This window comes from Hylobates moloch, unplaced genomic scaffold (assembly GCF_009828535.3).
Source record: "Hylobates moloch isolate HMO894 unplaced genomic scaffold, HMol_V3 SCAFFOLD_3, whole genome shotgun sequence".
In the NCBI taxonomy this organism is placed as follows: Eukaryota; Metazoa; Chordata; class Mammalia; order Primates; family Hylobatidae; genus Hylobates; species Hylobates moloch.
The window spans coordinates 8,514,276-8,538,758 of NW_026652278.1; the positions used below are offsets into that span (position 1 = coordinate 8,514,276).

The 24,483-nt window shown below is 40.7% G+C and overlaps 1 protein-coding gene across 2 annotated transcripts in view; it reads right to left on the reverse strand.

The window, feature by feature from the left end:
* Positions 1–24,483, reverse strand: part of ZRANB1 (zinc finger RANBP2-type containing 1) — a 69,114-nt gene that overhangs the window by 41,499 nt on the left and 3,132 nt on the right. The window contains exons 2-3 of one of the 2 annotated variants that reach the window (XM_058435909.1): positions 3,366–3,540; positions 634–1,484 (exon numbers count right to left, since the gene is read on the reverse strand). In XM_058435909.1, the coding sequence (XP_058291892.1) occupies positions 634–1,484; positions 3,366–3,406 (892 nt within the window). In that variant the 5' untranslated portion in view covers positions 3,407–3,540. The remainder of the gene's footprint in view (positions 1–633; positions 1,485–3,365; positions 3,541–24,483) is intronic. The other variant, XM_032175603.2, reaches the window with a different exon arrangement.

Here is a 24,483-nt window from a genome sequence, read left to right on the forward strand (position 1 = left end):
ATGTTTGTTCAACTTCTTGGAGTCGCACATTTTTGTGGTATTTTTAACATCTGACTAAAGCTTCTATCATCACAAGATGCTCACACTGTTTACAAATACTTGGAAACAGCAGCTGGTGTTCCTCAGTTACATCTTGTTACAATAAACAAACTAGCAGTTTTAAAGTCCAGGTATATATTTTACTACCAATGTGTAAAAACTTTGCTTTAACTTAAATGTTTCCACTGCCCCCAGTAATGGAGAGACATGAACACAATTAATTGTGGGCAATTTAGTACAAAGTTATGACAAGATCACAAATACACAAATTTTTATGTATGCATACTTGAAAGTACAGCTATCATGCTGAATGAATTAAATGCTAGTGACTTTGAGCATATATATATATATATATATATATATACACACACACACACATTTTTGTGTGTGTGTGGAGACACAGTCTCACTATGTTACCGAAGCTGGAGTGCAGGTGCTATTCACAGACCGATCATGGCATACTACAGCCTCAAACTCCTGGTCTCAAGCAAGTGGCTAAGACTACAAGCGTGTGTCAGCACACCCAGCTCTTTTCATATCATTTTTACTACCTTTTCCCACCCCATGCAAAAAATGCAGAATACAGAAACTTACCCACACAAGCATTGAGGAAGAGCCAATCAGTCTTTTTCATCCTGTTTTTAATTTGCTTTAGTTTTTTAAAGTCTACTTCAAGTTCCTCCTTGCTGCCCACAGCACCAGCCAATTCAATCCTCTGAAAATCCATTTTCACTTCAGAGTCCCGCTTCGTAGCAGGAGGTGATCTCCTTTGGCTATTACCACTACTGCAACTTCCCCTCCATCGAGCTCTGTCTTGCTCGTTTATTATTGAAGAAGCCTCTTCAGTCTCTGCCAATTCTATTGCTTCAATGTTATTAGGTCTGGGATGATCACAAACAACACATCTTTTAGCCTTGGCCCAGTTTTCATATGTGCAAACAGAGCAAATCCAGTGCTGTGTCCTAGTGTTCAGTTTATTTCTATCATTGTATTCCTCACAAGGATCAACAGAAAAAGCAACTGGTCTTGAGCCACATCCTGAGGACTGAGGAGATTCTGTAGGACTCCTGGTCCTACGTTGGGATAAGCACTGGGTACATCTGATTGCTCTTGGCCAGTTCAAATATGTACACATGTGGCATGACCACTTATTTGCATTTTCCATGCTATATGAAGATTTCACCCTTGGTCTTGCACTAGAGTCTGGACATATCAAAGGACTACTTCCTCCTTCGGTGCTGGAAGGATCCCAATCTCTACCAACATCACTTGAACCACTTTTAAATGGATCTTCTGTAATAATTGTTCCACTAGGTCTTTGGGCACGACACATAGTACACTTGATTGCAGATGGCCAGTTTTCATACGTACAATATTCACAAGCCCACTTAATTCCACGTTCTGACATCGTGCACTTCTTGAAGTGAGCTGTGTCAGGCAGGAAGCTATAAATAATTAGGACATGGTTATTAAAATAACTACATTCCACCTCCAAAAATACGCTGCCCAAAAAGCATGTCCTTCAACCTACAAAATATGAATTTCTCAAAAGATGCATGTAACATTTCGACATTGAATTATCTTAATTTTCTTTTTTGATTTCCATAGAAACACTGGAGATAAATTCTCAAAGAAAAAATCTTAGACCTTGGGATTTAATAAAACTGAACTTGGGAATGCAAAAGAGATAGGAGATATAAGGAGGTCTGATCTAAGAAGGATGAGATTAAAGAGAAGCTACTAATAGAAATGTTTAATTTCAGGGAGGCCATCACATCAATTTAGAAAACTAACCAATAGTTTAAAGAAACAAAGGTAGAGGAAACAACACAAACTAAATAATAGCTTAAAACACAAAACCATTCTCAAATTATGAACACAGATTATGATTCATGAATTCAGAAGATCAAACAACATCTATTTTATCATTCTCGCTAAGGGAGAAAAGCAACTTAAAATGCTAATTATCCACTGTTCTTAATTAGCACAGGTAGTAAAGAAACATGTTGAGAAGTAATGGCTACAATTAACAAAGTAACATTATGAAATAGGTAGTTCCTTGATATTCTGTAGCCTCAAAATCTAGTTCTATCTGGAGCAAAAAAAAAAAGAAGACTGTACTGGGGAAAATTAAATCTGTGGAAGGTCACTGAAATAACTAGTAGCATAATCATTCCATTGAGAATGTTCATAATTAAAATATTTTAAATTCTGAATATTTAAAATATACTCAAAATCTAATCCATGGCCGAGGGCGGTAGCTCACGCCTATAATCCCAACATTTTGGGAGGCTGAGGCGGGTAGATCACAAGGTCAGGAGTTCAAGACCAGCCTGGCCAAGATGGTGAAATCCCAGCTCTATAAAAATACAAAAATTGGCCGTGCATGGTGGTAGGTGCCTGTAATCCCAGCTACTTGGGAGGCTGAGGCAGAGAACTGCTTGAACCCGGCAGGCAGAGGTTGCAGTGAGCCAAGATCGCACCACTGCACTCTAGCCTGGGCGACAGAGCAAGACTCCATCCCCTGCCCCCAAAAAAATCCAATTCATATTTAAAATATATTGACACTATTTAAAGATTACTAGGATTCAACAATGGGCTAATACTACACTATAATGAAGAAAGACTTCATAATTTAATGGCAACTAATTCATAAATGAAGCAACTTACATAACATATTTAATGATTTTTTTTAATGGCTTGAATTTAGACATTGGCCACTTTTCTTAAATACTTTTATCAACTCAGTATCATCCCAACACCTATTTTTCACCAGGAAAGAGAAAGAAATCCTAGGCAGAGTATAGAACCTTTGCTCTCTCTTTCTCAGGGATTTTTCCTGAACTTAGAGGGTTAAATCTTTCCTTTTTTTTTTTTGTTTTTGTTTTTTGTTTTTTTGAGACGGAGTCTTGCTATGTTTTGCCCAGGCTGGAATGCAGTGGAGTGGTGCAATCTAAGCTCACTGCAACCTTCACCTCCCAGGTTCAGGCGATTCTCCTGCCTCAGCCTCCCAAGTAGCTGGGATTAGAGGTGCATGCCACCATGCCCGGCTAATTTTTGTATTTTTAGTAGAGACACGGTTTCAGCATCTTGGCCAGGCTTCTCTTGAACTCCTGACCTCGTGATCCACCCACCTCGACCTCCCAAAGTGCTAGGATTACAAGCATGAAACACCGCACCCAGCCTAAATCTTTCACTTTTGAAGTATACTGTATTATGTTCCTGCCTGCCAAGTCCATACACCATTTATAGTGTGAACTCTGCTAAGAAGAAAAAAACTATAAGAAAGTATACTATTTAATAGCTAAAATAAAAACCACACTTACTAAGATTTTAGTTCCCACGCTATAACCTCCACCTTGCACATGATTAGAATAAAAGTACGGTTTGCAAATCAGATCAAAGACAAGATTCCGTCTTCATGCTGGCTCAGATTCTGACTTCCTCAGGAGATACTGCAAAACGTGATAAGTGGTTCTGTCTGACTGTGAATAGCTATTCCTGTAAAGGAGACCAAAACTGAATTTCACTTGAAGCCTGCTACTTTAGCTAAAAGATTTTTAAGGCTTTATTTTTATAGATTCTCTATTTTAACCCTACTTACTTATTTTAACAATGGACAACTATATTCAGAATTTTAACTTAACAAAACAATAAAATTGGCTAATCAATTGGGCTGGTCAGCCAAATTAAACATGGATGAGACATTTTTCTATATAACCTTAATCCTGCGCTGTGTACACAGGGCTAATATTACTATTAATTTGGCAGTGCTAAGTTAATTCCTACCTGTATTACTCTATTACTAAAAGGGAAAAGATGATAAAATCCAAAAAAGTAGAAAAAGCAAAATAATTGCTTATATTTAGCTATGAAACCATCTTCAGCAACTGCAATTTTTTCCCTGATCCAAGTAATATAAAATTATCTTGCTTAAATTTTTAAATTTAGTTTGTATAATGATTACTTACAAACTGATAGCAGCCCAAAAATGTGTGGAAGAGCAGAGAACTATAATGATATAAGCATCCAGAAAGTGGACAATACAGATTTAATGGTAATTTTCATGCTCTTTAGGCAGATTGTTTCAGTTTCTCAGGAATGAAATGTAAGTTACTTGCTCATGCTACTGGAAATTAAAATGAGCATGTAAAAACTTATTAACAAGATAAATGCCACAATGAACATATATCCAGGGCTACTCTAAGTAATTTCAATATATCTTTTAAAAAATTCACATTCAAAATCCATACTTGTTTTGATAAGTCTTACTATGTTTGTAAGTGTAACTAAACAGCCCGTAACCTTACATTATCTTAGCTAATCTTCATGTAACTAATATACTGGCATAATATATTTAAATGTCCAGGCTGATTTAAAAAACAAACAAAAAATTGCCATGAAAAATAATCACTGTCACAAATGCCTGGTAAAATAATGGACAGATAGCTGCCTAATTAGCCCACCAACCTCTGAAAATCCAGGTAACTAAGCAATACCAAAACCAAGCTCAAAAGTTTTAAGAGATGTGCCTCCTATTAGATAATAAGCACGGTGGCTCAAGTCTTTAATCCCAGCACTTTCGGAGAATGCGGTGGGAGGATCACTTGAGTCCAGGATTCAAGACCAACCTGGGCAACATAGCAAGACTCCATCACTACAAAAAAAGGAAAAAAAAAAAAAAACACAATTTTTGTTGTTGTTGAGACAGTCTCACTCTGTCACCCAAGCTGGAGTGCAGTGGCACAATCTTGGCTCACTGCAGCCTCCACCTCCCAGGTTCAAGTGAATCTCCTGCCTCAGCCTCCTGAGTAGTTGGGACTACAGGCGCATCCCACCATACCCAGCCAATTTTTTTATTTTTAGTAGAAACAGAGTTTCACCATGTTGGCCAGGCTGGTCTCAAACTCCTGGCCTCAAGTGATCCACCTGCCTCAGCATCCCAAAGAGCTGAGATTACAGGCATGAGCCACTACGCCCGACCAAAAAAAAAATTTTTTTTTTAATTAGCCAGGTGCAGTCGCCTGTGCCTATAGTCCCAGCTACTCAGGAGGCCAAGGAAGGAGTATCATTTGAGTATAGGAGTTCAAGACTACAGTGAGTTATGATTGTGCTACTGTGCTTCAGCCTGGGATGACAGAGCAAGGCTGTCTCAAGGAAAAGAAAAAAAAAGACGTAATGATGTACAGTGTTCACTCTGAGGGAACTTGAAACATTGCGGGAATGTTGTTTAGTAACTGCAAGGTAAAATTCATTGAAGAGTGGCTGGGCGCTCACGCCTATAATCCCAGCACAGGAGGCCTACGCAGGTGGATTGCTTGAATCCAAGAGTTTGAGACCAGCCTGGGCAACATGGCAAAATCCCATCTCTTCAAAAAATACAAAATTAGCCCAGGGTGGTGGCACATGCCTGTAGTCCAGCTACTCAGGAGGCTGAGGCAGGAGGATCGCTTCAGCCCAGTGGACTTGAGGCTGCAGTGAGCCATGATCACACCACTGCACTCAGAGTGAGACCTTGTCTCAAAAAAAAAAAAAAAGAAAGAAAAGAAAAGAAAAAATTCATTGAAGATTATCTGAGACAGCCATTTCTACCTGTGGTAATTAGTAAACAGAACTGAACAGTAAGGATAACATCAACTGAACTATGTGTTTTTTTGCAGTATTACGAAGAAATTAACAGAATACACTTTTTCCAGATGTCAAAACATTCCAAAAAGTACATAAAATTATTTCCAAAGTAGCCAGCTCTAAAAGTTAATACTCTACCTTGAAATAAAACTTACTAAATATCACTTTAAGTATTAAATATATTCATACACCCAAGTAAATTTACTTTACAAGTTTAATTTTGCATGCAAAGCAGATTTGCAAATTCTATCCAAGGACTCAAACTTCAATTAATTGGTAAAATAAAACCACAATAAAATCTACATAATCTGGGCCTTCTTTAAGGAGAACTGGACAAAACTGCTACTCTTAAGACAAATATTCCTTGGTTCAAATGCAATACCAACAGTTCCCATCCTGTGGACCAAGGAGACCAGGAATCCATTTGTGCATCAAGCTCTGCCTATAGAATGAATAATGTCTCTAAATATATCAACCATTTACTACTACTAAATTTACAAGTACTAAATTCGTAACTGTTTTTAATTACATACTTTCCAATTCAGATAATAAAAGTGCACAAATATTATGGTATATGTACTAATAGCAGGCAGGGGAAAGGGACTTACATAATTGAACATTTTTTATACTGTCATGTTTAATATTTGTGAAGTATTACTAAACACTGTATAAGAATCACATTTATACTGAAGTCAATTCCTCAAAATTGTAGCTACACTACAAATTACCCCAACCACCTACTAAACAATCATAAGAGAACTGAAGAAATGAAATAATTCTCGGCTGGGCGCAATGGCTGACGCCTGTAATCCCAGCACTTTAGGAGGCTGAGGCAGGTAGATCACTTGAGGTCAGGAGTTCAAGACCGGCCTGGCCAACATGGCGAAACCCCGTCTCTACCAAAAACCCAAAAATTGCTGGGCGTGGTGGCTGGTGCCTATAATCCCAGCTACTCGGGAGGCTGAGGCAAGATAATCGCTTGAACCCGGGAGGCGGAGGTTGCAGCAAGCCGAGACTGCAGCACTGCACTCCAGTCTGGGCAACAAGAGCGAAACTCCATCTCAAAAAAAAAAAAAAAAAAAAAAAAACCACAAATAATTCTCTTCAAGTGCAAACTCAGGAAACAAACTGAGATAAGCTCAATTGCCAGTAGTTTCAAATGATGAGAAGTTATACTACTCAGCTACTCAGGAGGCTGAGGCAGGAGAACTGCTTGAACCTGGGAGGTGTAGGTTGTAGTGAGCAGAGATTGCGCCACTGCACTCCAGCCCGGGCAGCCGAGCGAGACGCCGTCTCAAACAACAACAAGAAAAGGAGCCTTAAAGATTTTTATTAGCTTTATTAATACAAACTTATACTTAATATAAATATTTATTAGCTTATTAATATAAATCTGCGGAGATTTACAAATGCTCAGAGAACATCTTAGGGATATAAAGACGAAAGCTAAAACTAAAAAGGATTTTCCAGGCATGCTAAATTTTCAGGCTCTTAAAATATTACAAAGCAATTTTGAACTATAAAATTTCTGTAAATAAAAAACTTTAAACTACTTAACTCAAGCCAAAATATTGCACATACTCATCTCTTTTCTCATCAGTATATTCTTTCATCACCGTCTTCTTCGCAATAGTCAACAGGAAAAACAACCAGTCTAGAGCAGGATGGTGAAGATCGATGATATGGTAAACCCTTTATCTACAAATCTAACCTCATTTCAGGGCTCCAACAGGTTATTAAATTCTCCATTAAACCCCTTATCTTCTTCTCACAACAAACTCCTATCTTGACTTCTCCAGTTTCCATTAATGACACTATTAATACCTCTGCACCCAGCAGAGAACTCAGAATCACCTTAAATTCTGCCTCTCCCCACAGATTCTTTCCAGTGGTTTCTAATTACTGTCTCCCACTGCCATCAATCCTTTTCCAGTTCAGGTCAGAACTACCATAAAAGCCTTCTAAGCATCTTCCCTTTCTAAATCCATCCAGCTGACTGTTCCACAATTCTCTTTCTGAGGCTCTTCTGCAACAGTATTAACTCTCAACTCCTTCCTGTCACAAACACCACACACTCACTCCCAAACATGCCACACACGCCCCTGACTCATGCATGTGTCACCACCACCCAACATACACATGAAGGTACTGCCTTAGATACAGAAGCACAATAGACACCCTCATTTATAGTGAATTCTATCCATCCTTTAAGGCTCAGTTCAAGTCTCATCTTCATAAAGTTTTCAAATCACTCCAAGCACACTCCAAGCAACCATACTTTTATTGGCATTTGGCACTTTATATTTCCTCTTGGGGCTAGTTTTTGGAACACTAATTCATATATGTTTTTCCTATGTCACTCACACCCTTCTATTTCCATCCCTCCCTTTGATTTCCAGTCAAACAGCCAGGCTTTCAAAAACCTTTGTTCAGAGATTCCAGTGGCATGGAAGGTAGACCAGCACCTTGTGTTTAGTAAAACCCAAGAAGAGGCCATGTTGAATGACTTGAGGAAAGAAAGGAGTAGACGTTGTGAGCAATCTCAGAAGAAATTCTAGAGAGGATGGAATCAACTCCATGGCAGCAACTGAACAGGCAGCAAGACCTCAGTAAAAAGTGTCTGCTAAGGCCGGGTGCGGTGGCTCACGCTTGTAATCCCAGCACTTTGGGAGGCCGAGGCGGGCGGATCACGAGGTCAGGAGATCGAGACCACGGTGAAACCCCGTCTCTACTAAAAATACAAAAAATTAGCCGGGCGTGGTGGCGGGCGCCTGTAGTCCCAGCTACTCGGAGAGGCTGAGGCAGGAGAATGGTGTGAACCCGGGAGGCAGAGCTTGCAGTGAGCCGAGATTGCGCCACTGCACACCAGCCTGGGTAACAGAGCGAGACTCCGCCTCAAAAAAAAAAAAAAAAAAAAGTGTCTGCTAGATATAAACTAGGTGTCAAGCCACAGGCACTACGGCCCACAGTTGGTGGCAGAGCCACAGAACCTGACGGAACCTTGTGGAGGGCAATGGAAGACAATACCATAACCAGTGCAGGCAAAATCTGAACCATATGACACCAGGCCTTCCAATAACATGAGGAGAGGGGGCCGCAAGGATGACTGAGGTTGAATTTCCTGCCAAAGAAGTAGAATCCAAATCAAGTTAATTTAAAGAAAGCAAATGTGGTACCTTCTTTCTATCTGAGTTTTCGGACTAAGATTCATGTTTGATACACTTGTTATGTCTTCCTGTATCCCTGACCAGATTATAAACTGAGCAAAACCTATTACATCTGTTTTTCTCTCATTTCATAACACACCAGTTAGGTCCATACTTAAGTATAGAACTACATCAACAAATATCTAGAATATTACACAGCAAGCCGTGACTTCAGCACCTTCACATTCTAGCCCCATTAAAAAATATGTAACATGTAATTGAATCCACGAAATTATTAAACACTTTTGCCTCTGCAACTTCGGCATTTGAAATAAAATGAACTCTCAGGCAAAATACAACAATCGCTAAATTATTTGTTAAATGGCTTAGTCTGAAGCTCTCCGGTTCTATAATCCACAATTAAACATACTGTTTTCACATGGCTTCCTTCTCCTGGTTTTCCTCCAATCTCAGTAGCTTTTCTTCCTCAAGCTTCTTTGTTGGCTTCCTTATCTTTCTGAATTAAAGAGCCAAGTGCCCCAAGCTTTGGTCCTCTTCTCTCTAACCTCTAACTACTTTGGGGATCTTAGTCAATCCCTGGGCTTTAGATATCATCTATTTCGTGATAATTTAAAAATTTGTATCTCCAAGTTGGATCTCTCCCCTAACTCAAGATTTGTAAAACCAGTTGCCACGTGACATCTCAGTTTGAAGGTTTAACAAGTTTCTCACACTTAACATGTCCAAAACTCAATTCCTAATCAGAATTTCCTATTTCGGAGCCTCAGTTTTCCCATCTACAAATTAAAGGGATTAGACTACTAAGAGCCACAAAATTGTTCAATAAATGTTTGTTCCTTTCATCACAGCTCTGAAAGTCTACCATCCTACAACAGACTTGGCACTGTGGCAACCCATAAGCTAGTTAACTACTCAAATCTTGCTATGACAAAGACACGTACAAAACTTTTGCAATCATTAAGTATCTTCTAAAAGTCCTAAATTAGTGTGAAATTGTATGTAAATAATCAATAATTAGATGTCAAAAATGAGCTGGCATTCCTATAAAAAGAGGTCACTATTATCTATGGCATCTGTATCAAATGAGTAGATGTGAACTAAACATACTGTACACTTCCAGAAATGTGTGGATAAGTTGGACAAAGTAAAATTAAATAACACCTGCCAGGGTGACCTTGGCCTTATCAGCACTATGCCTTAATTAACTGAGGTGATTACCCTCTACAACTACAACTCACTTCATTCCAACCAAACCTAAGTCTTCAAAATGTAACAAATTTAAATGTTACATTTTAATCTGTCAAGGCTACATTAGAAAAAACTGTAATAAAAGTTACAACTCTAATGTCTTTCCTTTTAAACCACTAGACAATTAGCAATCCACTGACTAGAATGAAAGAAGATCTTAAAGACAAAAAGTTAACTTACATTGTGTCAAATCTAGCATGAAACAATATTAATGCTCTTTCTGTTCACCTTGTCATCTCAGGAGGATTTCTAGCTCTTTACATACTCTATCTGAACACTTCCGTTCCTCAATCGTAACAAGAAAGTGAGGAGGAGTAATACAGGTATGTCTTGAGCTTCAGCAGAACCTATCTTAGAGCATAGTTCCTTTACACAGTTTGAGACATCCCAGGTCAATCATGTACCTTAAATCACAATCCCAAACAAAACTAATGTAACAATCTACGACAACATTTACCAAAGGTTTACCATGCACTCAGAAATATGGAGAGATGTAACTAGACAAAACACTGTCCCTGTGCTCAGAGAACCTGCAATCTAATTGGATGAAAGACCACAGTTTTCTTAAACATGTATGGAAATGGAACAATTAACTCCAAAAATACACATCAATCCAGCATTTAAATAATAATAAAACAACTTTTGCAAGAACTATAAACATGCTACTTCATTCAGAATTTAATTTTTGTCAGCCAGGCGCAGTGGCCCACGCCTGTAATCCCAGCACTTTGGGAGGCTGAGGCAGGCAGATCACGAGGTCAGGAGTTTGAGACCAGCCTGACCAACATGGTGAAACCCTGTCTCTATTAAAAATACGAAAAAATTAGCTGGGCATAGTGGCACATGCCTGTAACCCCAGCTACTCAGGAGGCTGAGGCAGGAGAATCGCTTGAACCTGGGAGGCGGAGGTTGCAGTGAGCCGAGATCGCGCCATTGCTCTCCAGCCTGGGCAACAAGAGCAAAATTCCATCTCAAAAAAAAAAAAAAAAAGAAAGAAAACTGATTAAGCTGGACTTCACTGATATTTAAAACTTCTGCTCTGTGAAAGACACTGTCAAGAGAATGAGAATATCAAAAACCAGAAAAAAAATTTGCAAAAGATAAGTGACTATTATCCAAAATATACAAAGAACTCTTAAAACTCAATAAGAAAACCACTCAACTGAAAAATGGGCAAAAGATCTGAACAGACACCTCACCAAAGAATATATATAGGTGGTAAATGAGCATATGAAAAGACGTTGAACATCTTTTCAAACGTGGGGGGGGGGGGTGGCTCACGCCTGTAATCCCAGCACTTTGGGAGGCCAAGGTGGGCTGATCACCTGAGGTCAGGAGTTCAAGACCAGCCTGGCCAACATGGTGAAACCCTGTCTCTACTAAAAATACAAAAATACACCATATATCATTAGGTAATTACAAATTAAAACAATGAGATACCACCACATACTTACTAGAATGGCTAAAATCCAAAACACTGACACTAACAAATGCTGTCAAGAATGTGGAGCAACAGGAACTCTCATTCATTGTTGGTGGGAATTTAAAATCATACCTGTAATCCCAGCACTCTGGGAGGCTGAGGTGGGTGGATTACTTGAGGTCAGGAGTTCAAGACCAGCCTGGCCAACACAGTAAAACCCCATCTCTACTAAAATTACAAAAAATTAGCCAGGTGTGCTGGCAGGTACCTGTAGTTCCAGCTACTTGGGAGGCTGAAGCACAAGAATCGCTTGAACCCAGGAGGTGGAGGTTGCAGTGAGCCAAGAATGTGCCACTGCACTCCAGCCTGGGCAACGGAGTGAGACTCCATCTCAAAAAAAAAAAATCCTTACACCCGTATAGTGTGAGAATTTTTTTCTAATTGCAACAAGTTGGAAAGAACTAAGATGTCCTTCAGTAGGTGAATGGATAAACTGTGGTACATCCAGACAATGGAATATTATACAGCTCTAAAAACAAATGGGCTATAAAGCCACAGAAAGACACAGATGAACCTTAAATGCGTATTACCAAGTGAAAGACAACCTGAAACAGTTACATAATGTATGATTCCAACTATATGACATTCTAGAAAAGGCCAAACATGAAGACAGTAAAAAGATCGAGGGGTTGCAAGAGTTAGAGGGAAGGGATGAATACAAACAGCAGGGAGGAGTTTTAGAGCAGTGAAATCACTGTGCTATTATGATAGATACTTTTCATTATAAATTTGTCAAAGCTCATAGAATCTACAGAGTGAATCCTAACGTAAATTATGTACTTTGGGTGATTATGTGTCGATGTTTGTTCATTAATTGTTAACAAATACATCACTCTGGGGAAGGATGTAGACAGTGGGGGAAACACGGGGGCAGCAGGTGTATGGGAACTCTCTGTATTTTCTGCTCAATTTTGTTGTGAACTTAACACTGCTCTAAAAAATAAAGTATTTTTAGGCTCAACACCTGTAATCCCACCATTTTGGGAGGCTGAGGTGGGCGGATCACCTGAGATCAGGAGTTCAAGACCAGCCTGGTCAACATGATGAAACCTTGTCTCTACCAAAAATACAAAAGTTAGCCGGGAGTCATGGTGGGCGCCTGTAATCCCAGCTACCGGGGAGGCTGAGGCAGAAGAATCACTTGAACCTGGGAGGCAGAGGCTGCAGTGAGCCGAGACCACACTACTGCACTCCAGCCTGGGCAACAGAGCAAGACTCTGTCTCAAAAAATAATAATAATGGAGAGTATTTAAAAGGACACATGGCTGGAGCGGTAGGAACCACTGTTGTAATCCTAGCATCTTGGGAGGCCTAGGAGTTCAAGATCAGCCTGGGCAACACAGTGAGACTCCATCTCTACAAAAAATTGTTATAAAGTTAGCCGGGTATGGTGGCACATGCCTGTAGTCCCAGCTAGGCTGAGGTGAGAGGATCACTTGAGCCCGGAAGGTCAATCCTGCAGTGAGCTATGATCCCACCACTGCACTACAGCCAAGTGAAAAAGTAAAATCTTGTCTCCAAAAAATATATTTATATCCTTAAGAGGGCATAAAAACCCCTTCATGACTAATTGATTTTTGGTTTTTAACAGAGAGGGTCTTACTCTGTGGCCTAAGCTAGAGTGCAGTGGCATGATCATGGCTCACTGCAACCTCAACCTCCCAGACTCAAGTGATCCTCCCACCTCAGCCTCCAGAGTAGCTGGGACTACAGGCGCACATCATTACACCAAGCTATTTTTTAAATTTGTATTAGAGACAAGGTCTCATACATTGTCCAGGCTAATCTTGAACTCTAGGCCTCAATCTTCTCGACTCAGCCTTCCAAAGTGCTGGGTTTACAGGCATGAGCCAATGCACATAGCCACGATTAATCTTTTAAGTATCTTCTCAGCTACTCTTCCAAATATATATGTCAAGAATATCCTATAATATTTCCCTTTAATAATTTATTATCTTTCACTAAAGCATAGAAATGTACTTTACTATGGAAAAACCATTTTCATCTCTTGACATTTATACCTAGTTCTCTCACATATATGAAAATGTAGGCCGGGCGCGGTGGCTCACGCTTGTTGTAATCCCAGCACTTTGGGAGGCCGAGGCGGGCGGATCACGAGGTCAAGAGATCAAGACCACGGTGAAACCCCATCTCTACTAAAAATACAAAAAATTAGCCGGGCGTGGTGGCGGACGCCTGTAGTCCCAGCTACTCGGAGAGGCTGAGGCAGGAGAATGGCGTGAACCCGGGAGGCGGAGCTTGCAGTGAGCCGAGATTGCACCACTGCACTCCAGCCTGGGCGACAGAGCCAGACTCCGTCTGAAAAAAAAAAAAGAAAAAAGAAAAAGAAAATGTACCAGGTCGGGTATGGTTGCTCACGCCTGTAATCCCAGCACTCTGGGAGGCCAAGGCAGGTGGATCACCTAAGGTCAGGAGTTTGAGACCAGCCTGGCCAACATGGTGAAACCCCGTCTCTACTAAAAATACAAAAATTAGTTGGACATAGTGGTGGGTACCTATAATCCCAGCTACTCGGGAGGCTGAGGCAGGAAAATTGCTTGAACCCAGGAGCAGGAGGCTGCAGTGAGCCAAGGTTGCACCACTGCACTCCAGCCTGGGCGACAGAGCGAGAATCCATGAAAGAAAGACAAAAGGAAAGGAAGGAAGGAAATGTACTGCACTTCCAAAATTTGAGTCTCAGTCCCTCTCCCTCTCTTACATCTGAAATACTAGCCAAATCCTTAGAACCCAAGCCTCTCATCTGAAAAAATGGTGACCATAAAGGCTTACCTATCTTTAAGTGGAGGGCTAAAACTGATCACTTCAAAACCCAAGTCCTATAATTAACATCACGAACACCTGCCAGCTTGACGTAACATCAACTTAAGTTTTGTACGGAGCTTTAGGTAAAGAACACTAACTTCATTGAATCCTCGGGTACCTTCCCTCTTAAAGCACCCCATATATCCCTTTTTTTTTTTTTTTGGAGACAGAGTCTCGCTCTGTTGCCCAGGCTGGAGCGCGACAGCAGATCTCACCTCACTGCAACCTCCACCTCCCGGGTTCAGGTGATTCTCCTGCCTCAGCCTCTTAAGTAGCTGAGACTACAGGCGTGTGCCACCACACCCAGCTAATTTTTGCATTTTTGATAGAGACAGGGTTTCACTATGTTGGCCAGGCTGGTCTCGAACTCCTGACCTCATGATCCACCTGCCTCGGCCTCCCAAAGTGCTGGGATTACAGGCATGAGCCACGGCACCCGGCCTCCATTTTTATGAATAAGAATCTGTGTCAGCCGGGTGCAGTGGCTCACACCTGTAATCCCAGCACTTTGGGAGACAGAGGTGGGTGGATCACGAGGTCAGGAGATCCAGACCAACCTGACCAACATGGTGAAACCCCGTCTCTACTAAAAAGACCAAAAAAAAATTAGCCAGTTGTGGTGGTGCGCACCTGTAATCCCAGCTACTCAGGAGGCTGAGGCAGGAGAATTGCTTGAATATTGGAGGCAGAGGTTGCAGTGAGCCGAGATCTCGCCACTGCACTCCAGCCTGGGCGACACAGTGAGACTCTGTCACAAAAAAAAAAAAAACTCTGTGCCTTCAGGAGAGGTGAAACATCTCGTCTAGGGTCACAAGGCTAGGAAGTGAACCCCAGTTCTGATTCCAGTGCCCTCTCGCTAATGCACCACAACCTTCCATGATTATAAACACACTGCCCAAGATTATCAGGTTATAAAACCGACTAGCTAGCTACCACTGATACTACCTCCTAAACAAGTCCCCAAAAGTTTGCTTCACTCCAGACTCCCCTGCTATACCCCTATTCCAAGCCACCATTATTTGTCACTTGGATTACTGCAGAGACTAAGTGATCTAGCACTTCCACTCTATCCACTATCCTTACACAGAATAAAATTAAAACTCCCCAGCCTTACTTACAAATTTTTACATAAAGTGACTTTCTGTTCCTTTTACAAGTCAAGATCATTCTCCCTTTAGGGGCTTTGTATTAGAAATCTCCTCTGCCTAGAACGGTATTTCCCCAGATTTTCCACATGTCATTCTTGTCATTGAGATCTCAGTTTAAATGTCACCTCCCAAAGATTTTCTCTGACCACTCAGGCATTCTCCATCACATCACCGTACTTGAATTTTCTGCACAGCACTTATCACTATCTGACATTTCTTTCTGCATTTGTCTCTCCACACTAGAGAGTAAATAGAACACAATTAGCAAAGACTTTGTCTTGTTAACAGATGTATCCCAACATCTAGTATACGTGCTTTCTAACACACTTAACATTGAACAGATTATATGTTTTGTATGCAATCATCTTTTCAACAGTATTTTATGTAATCTTTTAGAAAATCCTAAGCAACTTCAAATCACATAGCAGGTGCCCAATAATAAAAAAAAAATGTACTAAAATAATTTCTATATGCCTTCAACACTTCTAATATATACCACAAATATCCCTGACATATCTTCCCAATACACACTCACAGTTGCACAGTTGGGGAGGGGTGGGTAATGGCTCGCCACATGTGTAAAGATGATCCACACTTAAGGAGATCACTCCTCCCTTCTAATTCCCAGCCCCAGGGGAAGGTGAGGATCAAATGCTAACAGTGCCTTTCCAACCTCATCCGCATGCTTTGGCTATACGGTAGCCTCTGCTAGTCCCTAAAGATCACATATAATTTTCATGTCTCCATGCCTTCACTCGTCACAGGATGCTTGCCTACTCCTATTCCCCTTCTTACCCAGTTTTATATACCTAGAAATCGGGTACTCCTCCTTCAAGGACCAGCTCAAATGTTCCCACCCCGGTAAAGCCCATCCTGACCAATCCCAATCTCATGCTACTGAATAAACTTAGTCCTTTTATTTTTTTCTTTTTTTGAGACAGTCTTGCTCTATCACCCAGGCTGGAGTGCAGTGATGCGATCTCAGCTCACTGCAACCTCCATCTCCCAGGTTCAAGCAATTCTCATGCCTCAGCCTCCCAAGAAGCTGGGATTATGGGCATATGCCACCATGCCCAGTTAATTTTTGTGTTTTTGGTGGAGATGGGGTTTCGCCATGTTGGCCAAGGCTGGTATCCAACTCCTGGCCTCAAGTGATCTGCCCACCTCAGCCTCCCAAAGTGCTGGGATTACAGGAATGACCCACCGTGCCAGGCCTTTAATCCCTTCTTTACCACTTCAAAACAAACTTCTAAAATAGTTCTTAGTTTACTGGATTATGATTTGTTTCTAACACTCAACTGTGAAAAACTCATTATGTCCCTAAACAGTATCTGCACGTAACCATTGCTTACTAATCATCTAGTCAATAAAAAGAAACAATATTCTGCTGGCATCAAAAGATAGTATTCCACAAAAAGTTTATTTAGTTCGGAAAACTGAACTAGTTCCCGTTTAAAAATAAACTTTAGCTCCATTAAATACCAAAAAGTGAAGTTAATTACCCACCACAAACAAAAGAGGAAAGGATTTAGAAGTGGTTTAAAAATCACAGAAGTGATGTCTTCAGAATTCCACTCACAAGCGTATTGTTCCAACTTTTACTGTGCAACACTAAGATCCTTTCCTTCTGCTGCAGAATAGGGATAATTTCTTCATATATCCAGGGAATCCTGCCTTGCAATAAATCAACTTACAGTTGAGAATAATTACAGTGATGGCCTGCATAACCATGTGTCAATCAAAGACAGACTGTATATGTGACAGTGGTCCTATAAGATTATATAACAAAGCTGGAAAATTTGCCTTGTGACGTCAAAGCCATCATAATGTCATGGCACAACACATTCATTACTCACGTTTGTAGTGATGCTGGTGTAAACAAACCTACTGTGCTGGCAGTCTAGCTATGTGTAGCACGTAAAATTATATACAGTACGTAATAGCTAATCATGATAACAAGTATGTTACCAGTTTGTTTACTATACTTTTTATTGTTATTTTACAATGTTACTCCTACTTACTTTAGAAAAAAAAAAAAAGTCTACTGTAAAGAAGCCCTAGGCAGGTCCTTCAGGAGGTATTCTAGAAGGCACTGTTATCATAGATGATAGCTCTACGCATGTTATTGCCCCCAAAGACCTTCCAGTGGGACAAGATGTACAGGTGGAAGACAGTGATACTGATGATCCTGACCCTGTGTAGGCTTAAGCTAATGTGTGTCCTAGTTTTTAATAAAAAAGCTTATAAGGTAAGGATCTAAAGAAACAAAATATTTTTGTGCAGCTACACAATGTGTTTGTGTTTTAAGTGTTACTACAAAAGTCTAAAGTTTTTTTAAAAATTAAAAATTTATGAAGTTAAAAAGTTACAATAAGCTAAGATTAATTTATTTTTGAAGAAAATGTTTTAAATAAATTCAGTGTAGCCAAAGTGTTCACTGTCTATAAAGTCTACAGTGGTGTATAGTAATGTCCTTGACATTCATTCATCACTCACTCACTGACTCACCCAGAGCAACTTCCAGTTTTGCAAGCTCCATTCATGGTAAGTGCCCTATATAGGTGTACCATTTTTTATCTTTTACACCATATTTCTACTGTGCTTTTTCTATGTTTATGTTTACACTCATGAATACTTATCTTTGTGTTAGAAAAACACCACAATATTCAATACAGTAACATGCTATATACAGCGTTTATGGCCTAGGAACAACAGGCTATAACCCATGGCCTACTGTGTAGTAGGCTATGCTATCTAGGTTTTGTCTAAGTAGACTCTACGATGTTCGCACAATGACAAAATCACTTAACAATGCATTGCTCAGAACATTTAAGCAACGCGTGACTGTGCACTGCTAAAACTAAGTGTATTTCAACAAATGATGCAGGGACAACTAGACAGCCACATGCAAAAAAACTGAGTTGGACCTGTGACTCAAATTATACACAAAGCTCGACTCAAAACGATCAGAGACCTAAATCTGACAGCTAAAACTAAGAAACTCTTAGAAGAAAACATAAATTGTCATGACCCTGGGTTAGGCAAAAGCACAAGTGACAAAAGAAAACACAGATAACTAGACTTCATCAAATTAAAAACTTTTGTGCTTCAAAGAACACCATAAAGAAGGTGAAAAGACAACGCACAGACAGAAGAAAGTATTTGCAAATATAGGAAGGGAATTGCATCCAGAATACATAAAGAACTCTTGCAAAAAATCACCAACAAAAAGACAACCCAAATGAAAAATGGGCAAAACACTGAAATAAACACCTCTCTAAACAAGATATGCAAATGGCCAAGAAGCACATGAAAAGATGCTCAACATCATTAGTCATTAGGGAAATGCAAATAAAAACCAGGAGATGCCATTCCACTAGAATGACAATTAAAAAAAAAACACACAATAACAAGTGTTGATTAGGATGTAGAGAAATGGAACACATATTTCTGGCAGAAATGTAAAACGGGCAGGGAGCGGTGGCTCACGCCTGTAATCCCAGCACTTTGGGAGGCCGAGGCGGGTGGATCACTTGAGGTCAGGAGTTTGAGACCAGCCTGGTCAACATAATGAAACCTCGTCTCTACTAAAAAAATACAACTTAAAAATATAAAAATTAGCCAGGCATGGTGGTACGTGCCTGTAGTCCCAGCTACTCAGGAAGCTGAGACATGAGAATCACCTGAATCCGGGAGGCGGAGGTTGCAGTGAGCCGAGATCACGCCACTGCACTCCAGCCTGGGTAGACAAAGTAAGACTCTGTCTCCAAAAAAAAAAAAAGTAAAATGATGCAACTACTTTGGAAAACAGGCAGGAAGTTCCTCAAAGGTTAAATATAATTAGCATACGATCCAGCAATTCCATCTGTAGGTATATATCCAAGAGAACTAAAAACTTACATCCGAACAAAAACTTGTACACAAATGTTCACAGCAGCATAGTAGCCAAAAAGTGGAAAAAATCTAAATGCCCATCAATCAATGAATGGATAAACAAAATGCTGTTTATACAATGGAATATTAGCCAGCCATAAAAAGGAATGAAGTACAGACACATGCCACAACATAAACCTTGAAAACATTATAAGTGAAAAAAGCCACATAAACGGTCATATATTGTACAATTCCATTTATGACACATCCAGAATAGGCAAATCTAGAGAGACAAAGTAGATTAGTGGTGCCAGGAGCTGAGGCAAGGGGGAAATTGAGTACAGAGTTTCTTTTTGGGGTCATGAAAATGTTCTAGGATTATATAGTGGTTGGTAATGGCTGTACAACTCTGTAAGTATACTAAAAACTACTGAATTGTATACTTTAAAGGGGTGAATTTTATGGTATATGAAATATACCTCAATGAAGCTGTTTTCTTTTTTTTTTTTTTTAGAAAAAACTGGAAAGATATGCAACTGATTCCAATTAATATCATGAATTCAAATATTTTTTATTTATATGAATTAAAACCACCCACATTATGGCCAGGCGCGGAGGCTCAAGCCTGCAGTCCCAGCACTTTGGGAGGCCAAGGCAGGCGGATCACTTGAACTCAGGAGTTTGACACCAGCCTGAGTAACGTACCAAGACCCCATCTCAAAAAAAAAAAAAAAAAAAGAAAGAGACCACCCACATTAAAAATTGACTTGACAAAGGATGAAAAACCAAAACTGTGGTGTGTTAGTTCAGGAGTGAGAGGGACAGTTTGCCCTCAATATATGAACAATAAAAATAACGAAAATTCTTTTTTTTGTAAGAGATAGGGTCTTGCTATGTTGCCCAGTTATATGGTTTGGCTTGGTGTCCCCACCCAAATCTCATCGCCAATTGTAATCCCCATGTGTCGAGGGAGGGACCTGGTGGGAAGTGACTGGATCATGGGGGCGGTTTCCCCTATGCTGTTCTTGAGATACTGAGTGAGTTCTCAGGAGATCTGATAGTTTAAAAGCGTGGCACTTCCCTCGCTCACTCTCTCTCTCCTGCCTTGTGAAGAAGGTGCTTGTTTTCTCTTAGCCTACTACCGTAAGTTTCGTGAAGCCTCCCTAGTCATGAGAAACTGTGAGTCAATTAAGCCTCTTTTCTTTATAAATTACCAATCTCAGGTAGTTTTTTTTTTTTCTTCTGAGGCAGGCTGGAGTGCAGTGGCACGATCTCGGCTCACTGCAACCTCCACCTCCTGGGTTCAAGATTCTCCTGCCTCAGCCTCCCAAGTAGCTGGGATTACAGGTGCGCACCACCACGCCCAGCTAATTTTTTTGAATTTTTAGTAGAGACACGGTTTCACCATGTTGGCCAGGTTGGTCTCGAACTCCTGATCTTGTGATCCACCTGCCTTGGCATCCCGAAGTGCTGGGATTACAGGTGTGAGCCACAGTGCCTGGCCTCAGCTAGTTTTTTTTGTTTGTTTTTGAGACAGAGTCTTGCTCTGTTGCCCAGGCTGGAATGTAGCTCGGCTCACTGCAACCTCTGCCTCCTGGGTTCAAGCAATTCTCCTGCCTCAGCCTCCCGAGTAGCTGAGACTACAGGCGCGTGCCACCATGTCCAGCCAATTTTTTGTGTTTTTAGTAGAGACAAGGTTTCACCATGTTAGCCAGGATGGTCTTGAACTCCTGACCTTGTGATCTACCCACCTAGGCCTCCTAATGTGCTGGGATCACAGGAGTGAGCCACTGCGCCCGGCTGGTAGTTCTTTATAGCAATGTGAAAACAAACAAATACACCCAGGCTGGACTCAAATTCCTGGGATCAAGCGATCCTCCCACTTGAGCCTCCCAAGTAGCTGGGACTACAGCCACATGCCACCACGCCCGGGTAGTAGTTTATTTTTTTCATTACTAAAAAATTTAGGGACAGGTGCAGTGGCTCACCACGGCTAAATACAAAAATTAGCCAGGCAAGGCTGGGCATAGTGGCTCAAGCCTGTAATCTCAGCACTTTGGGAGGCTGAGGCAGGCAGATCACGAGGTCAGTTAGAGACCAGCCGGGCCAACACGGTGAAACCCCATCTCTACTAAAAGATACAAAAAAATTAGCCGGGCATGGTGGCATGTGCCTGTAATCCCAGCTACTCGGAAGGCTGAGGCAGGAGAATTGCTTCAAGCCAGGTGGTGGAGGTTGCAGTGAGCCAAGATCGTGCCATTGTACTCCAGCCTGGGCGACAGAGAGAGACTCTGTCCTAAAAAAAAAAAAAAAAAAAAAAAAAAAAAAAAAAAAAAAAATTAGCCAGGCATGGGGGCATGCATCTATAGTCTCAGCTACTAGGGAGGCTGAAGTGAGAGGATAGCTTGAGCCTGGGAAGTCAAGGCTGCAGTGAGTTGTGATCATGCCATACACTCCAGCCTGGGCAACAGAGTGAGACCCTATTAAAAATAATAATAATAAATATATATATACATACATAAAATCTGGGCTCAGGGGTTCATGCCTATAATCCCAGCACTTTGGGAGGCCAAGGCAAGAGGATTGGTTGAGCCCAGGAATTCAAGACCAGCCTGGGGGCAATATAGGGAGACCTTGTCTCTACAAAAAAATTTTTTAAAAAGCCAGGCACAATGGTACACACCTGTAGTTCCAGCTACTTGGGAGGCTAAGGTGGGAGGACAGTTTGGTGAGCCATGATCTGCACTGCACTGCGGCCTGGGAGACAGAGCAAGACCCTGTCTCAAAAAAAAATTTTTTTTTTAATTTAATTCACTAGACAGCAGAAAAAAAAAAACCTTTATATTCAATTTACCTGGCCAACCCCCATTTTAAAATTCAAACTTATGGCTCCTGTCAAAAACTTCATGGAATTAACCAAAATACCACCCTTCCAAAAAGCAAAGAATGCTTATGGATCCAGATTTTTTGGGTAGTGAAATCACTGGTATAATTCTATGAAAATACCTTTTACAAATCTAGTAGCCTAAGTAAAAATGCCTACTATTTCTGAAAAGTTTATGAACAGTCATTTTAACTTCAATGATGCTAAAAGGTTTCTGACACTTGAAAAGAAATAGTTTTTTATACTTTCTAAACATGAATTTCAAGGGGAAAAATATTTTATTGAACTGGAGAAAGAGGACAGGTTTCCACATAGATGCAGTAGGTAAGTCAAGATGGTTTAGTGCCAAGAGACTGTGTACCCATAAAACACCATATCTCCTACTCATACAACACAAGAGAAACACACACACCTATTTTCCAAATGCATCAGCATTCACCTATGTACTACATAATTACATGTATTATCCTTGGTATACAAAAATTCTGTGGACCAGCTTATTTTTCATCCAAGACTGTGACAGGTAGCAGTAGTGAATCACATATTCTCCTGTCTCATCTGCCTTATCATCAGTGACACACGCTGCCAACATCTGAGGCTAAAAATACAAACTGAGGCTACAGATTATTTTCTCCTTCCCATGATGCTAAATGTTACCTCCAAACAATATGGAACGACCAAACTTAGCATCCAAGACCCAAGTAACTGCCCCAGACCCAAATCTGAAGTAAACCAGAGAAACATGATATTTAATTTTTATTTTAATAATATAACACAAACACTATCAAAATGCTGAACATCCTCTACGGGGCAAAGAAGTATGCTGATAATAGATATAAACATACCAACCAAATTTTTAAAGAGACAGCCATAATTTCAAGTATTTGTCTCATAAATCATAAAGTCCCAGAAACACCAATACTTAACTACAGTACAAACTGCATATCCTAGAATACCTCTATAACCAAAAATACTTTGTCAGACCATGTATTCATATTTTCAGTGCTGAATATATGGTCTCCATAGATAGATACAGGGTATAGAGTTATACCCATTTGGCAGAAGTCTTAAAAAACTAGTTGGGAAGCAAAATAGAAACATAAAAAGATATGAAATCAAGGCTAGCATATTCTAAGAAAAGAAAGTCTCACACAAGAGAAGACTGAATAGATCCCTTGGGTTAAAGGAGTCAAAAAGGCTTCTCTAGAGACAGGACCTCTCTTGGCCCAGAACACTGTCTCCATGAATACAAGCAGAAGAGGATTTCAAACAGAAAGAATGGCATAAAGAAAGGTAAGAGGAGGGACTTCATAGGAACAACAAGCAAGTTAGTGTGGCTAGAGTTGGGGATTCACAAATAGAGTTAGGACTGAAGAATGGATCAGTGCCAGACTACAGAGAAACTTGAACACCACACCAAGAAGCTTGAACTTTATTTTGCCTGTATAAAGGAGTTTTCTGTAAGTCTTCATGTTGTGATGTGAGGAGGTAAGAGTGTTCAAATGTGCAAGTATTTACCCAAAGCATAAGTGGAGCACAAATATTCCAAATCGAATACCAAATCAATGAGAGGATAAGTATTCAAAGCCCAGACACAAGAGATTATTATTGGAAAGGAAGAGGCAAGCGGCAATGCCCAAATAATAAAACTGAACCAAATCAGGCCGAGTGTGGTGGCTCACGCCTGTAATCCTAGCCTCTGGGAGGCCGAGGCAGGCAGATGATCATCTGAGGTCAGGAGTTCGAGACCAGCCTAGCCAACATGGTGAAACCCTGTCTCTAAAAATACAAAAATTAGCCGGGCATGGTGGCACGCGCCTGTAATCCCAGCAGCTACTCGAGAGACTGAGGCAGAAGAATCGCTTGAACCCGGGAGGCGAAGGTTGTAGTGAACCGAGATCTTGAGCCTAGGAGGTTGAGGCTGCAATGAGCCATGATCACACCACTGGACTCCAGCATGGGCTACAGAGCAAGACCCTGTCCTAGGACAGAAAAAAGGGCCGGGCACAGTGGCTCACGCCTGTAATTCCAGTACTTTGGGAGGCCGAGGCGGGCAGATCACAAGGTCAGGAGATTGAGACCATCCTGGCTAACACGGTGAAACCCCGTCTCTAATAAAAATACAAAAAATTAGCTGGGCATGGTGGCAGGCGCCTGTAGTCCCAGCTACTCGGGAGGATGAGGCAGGAG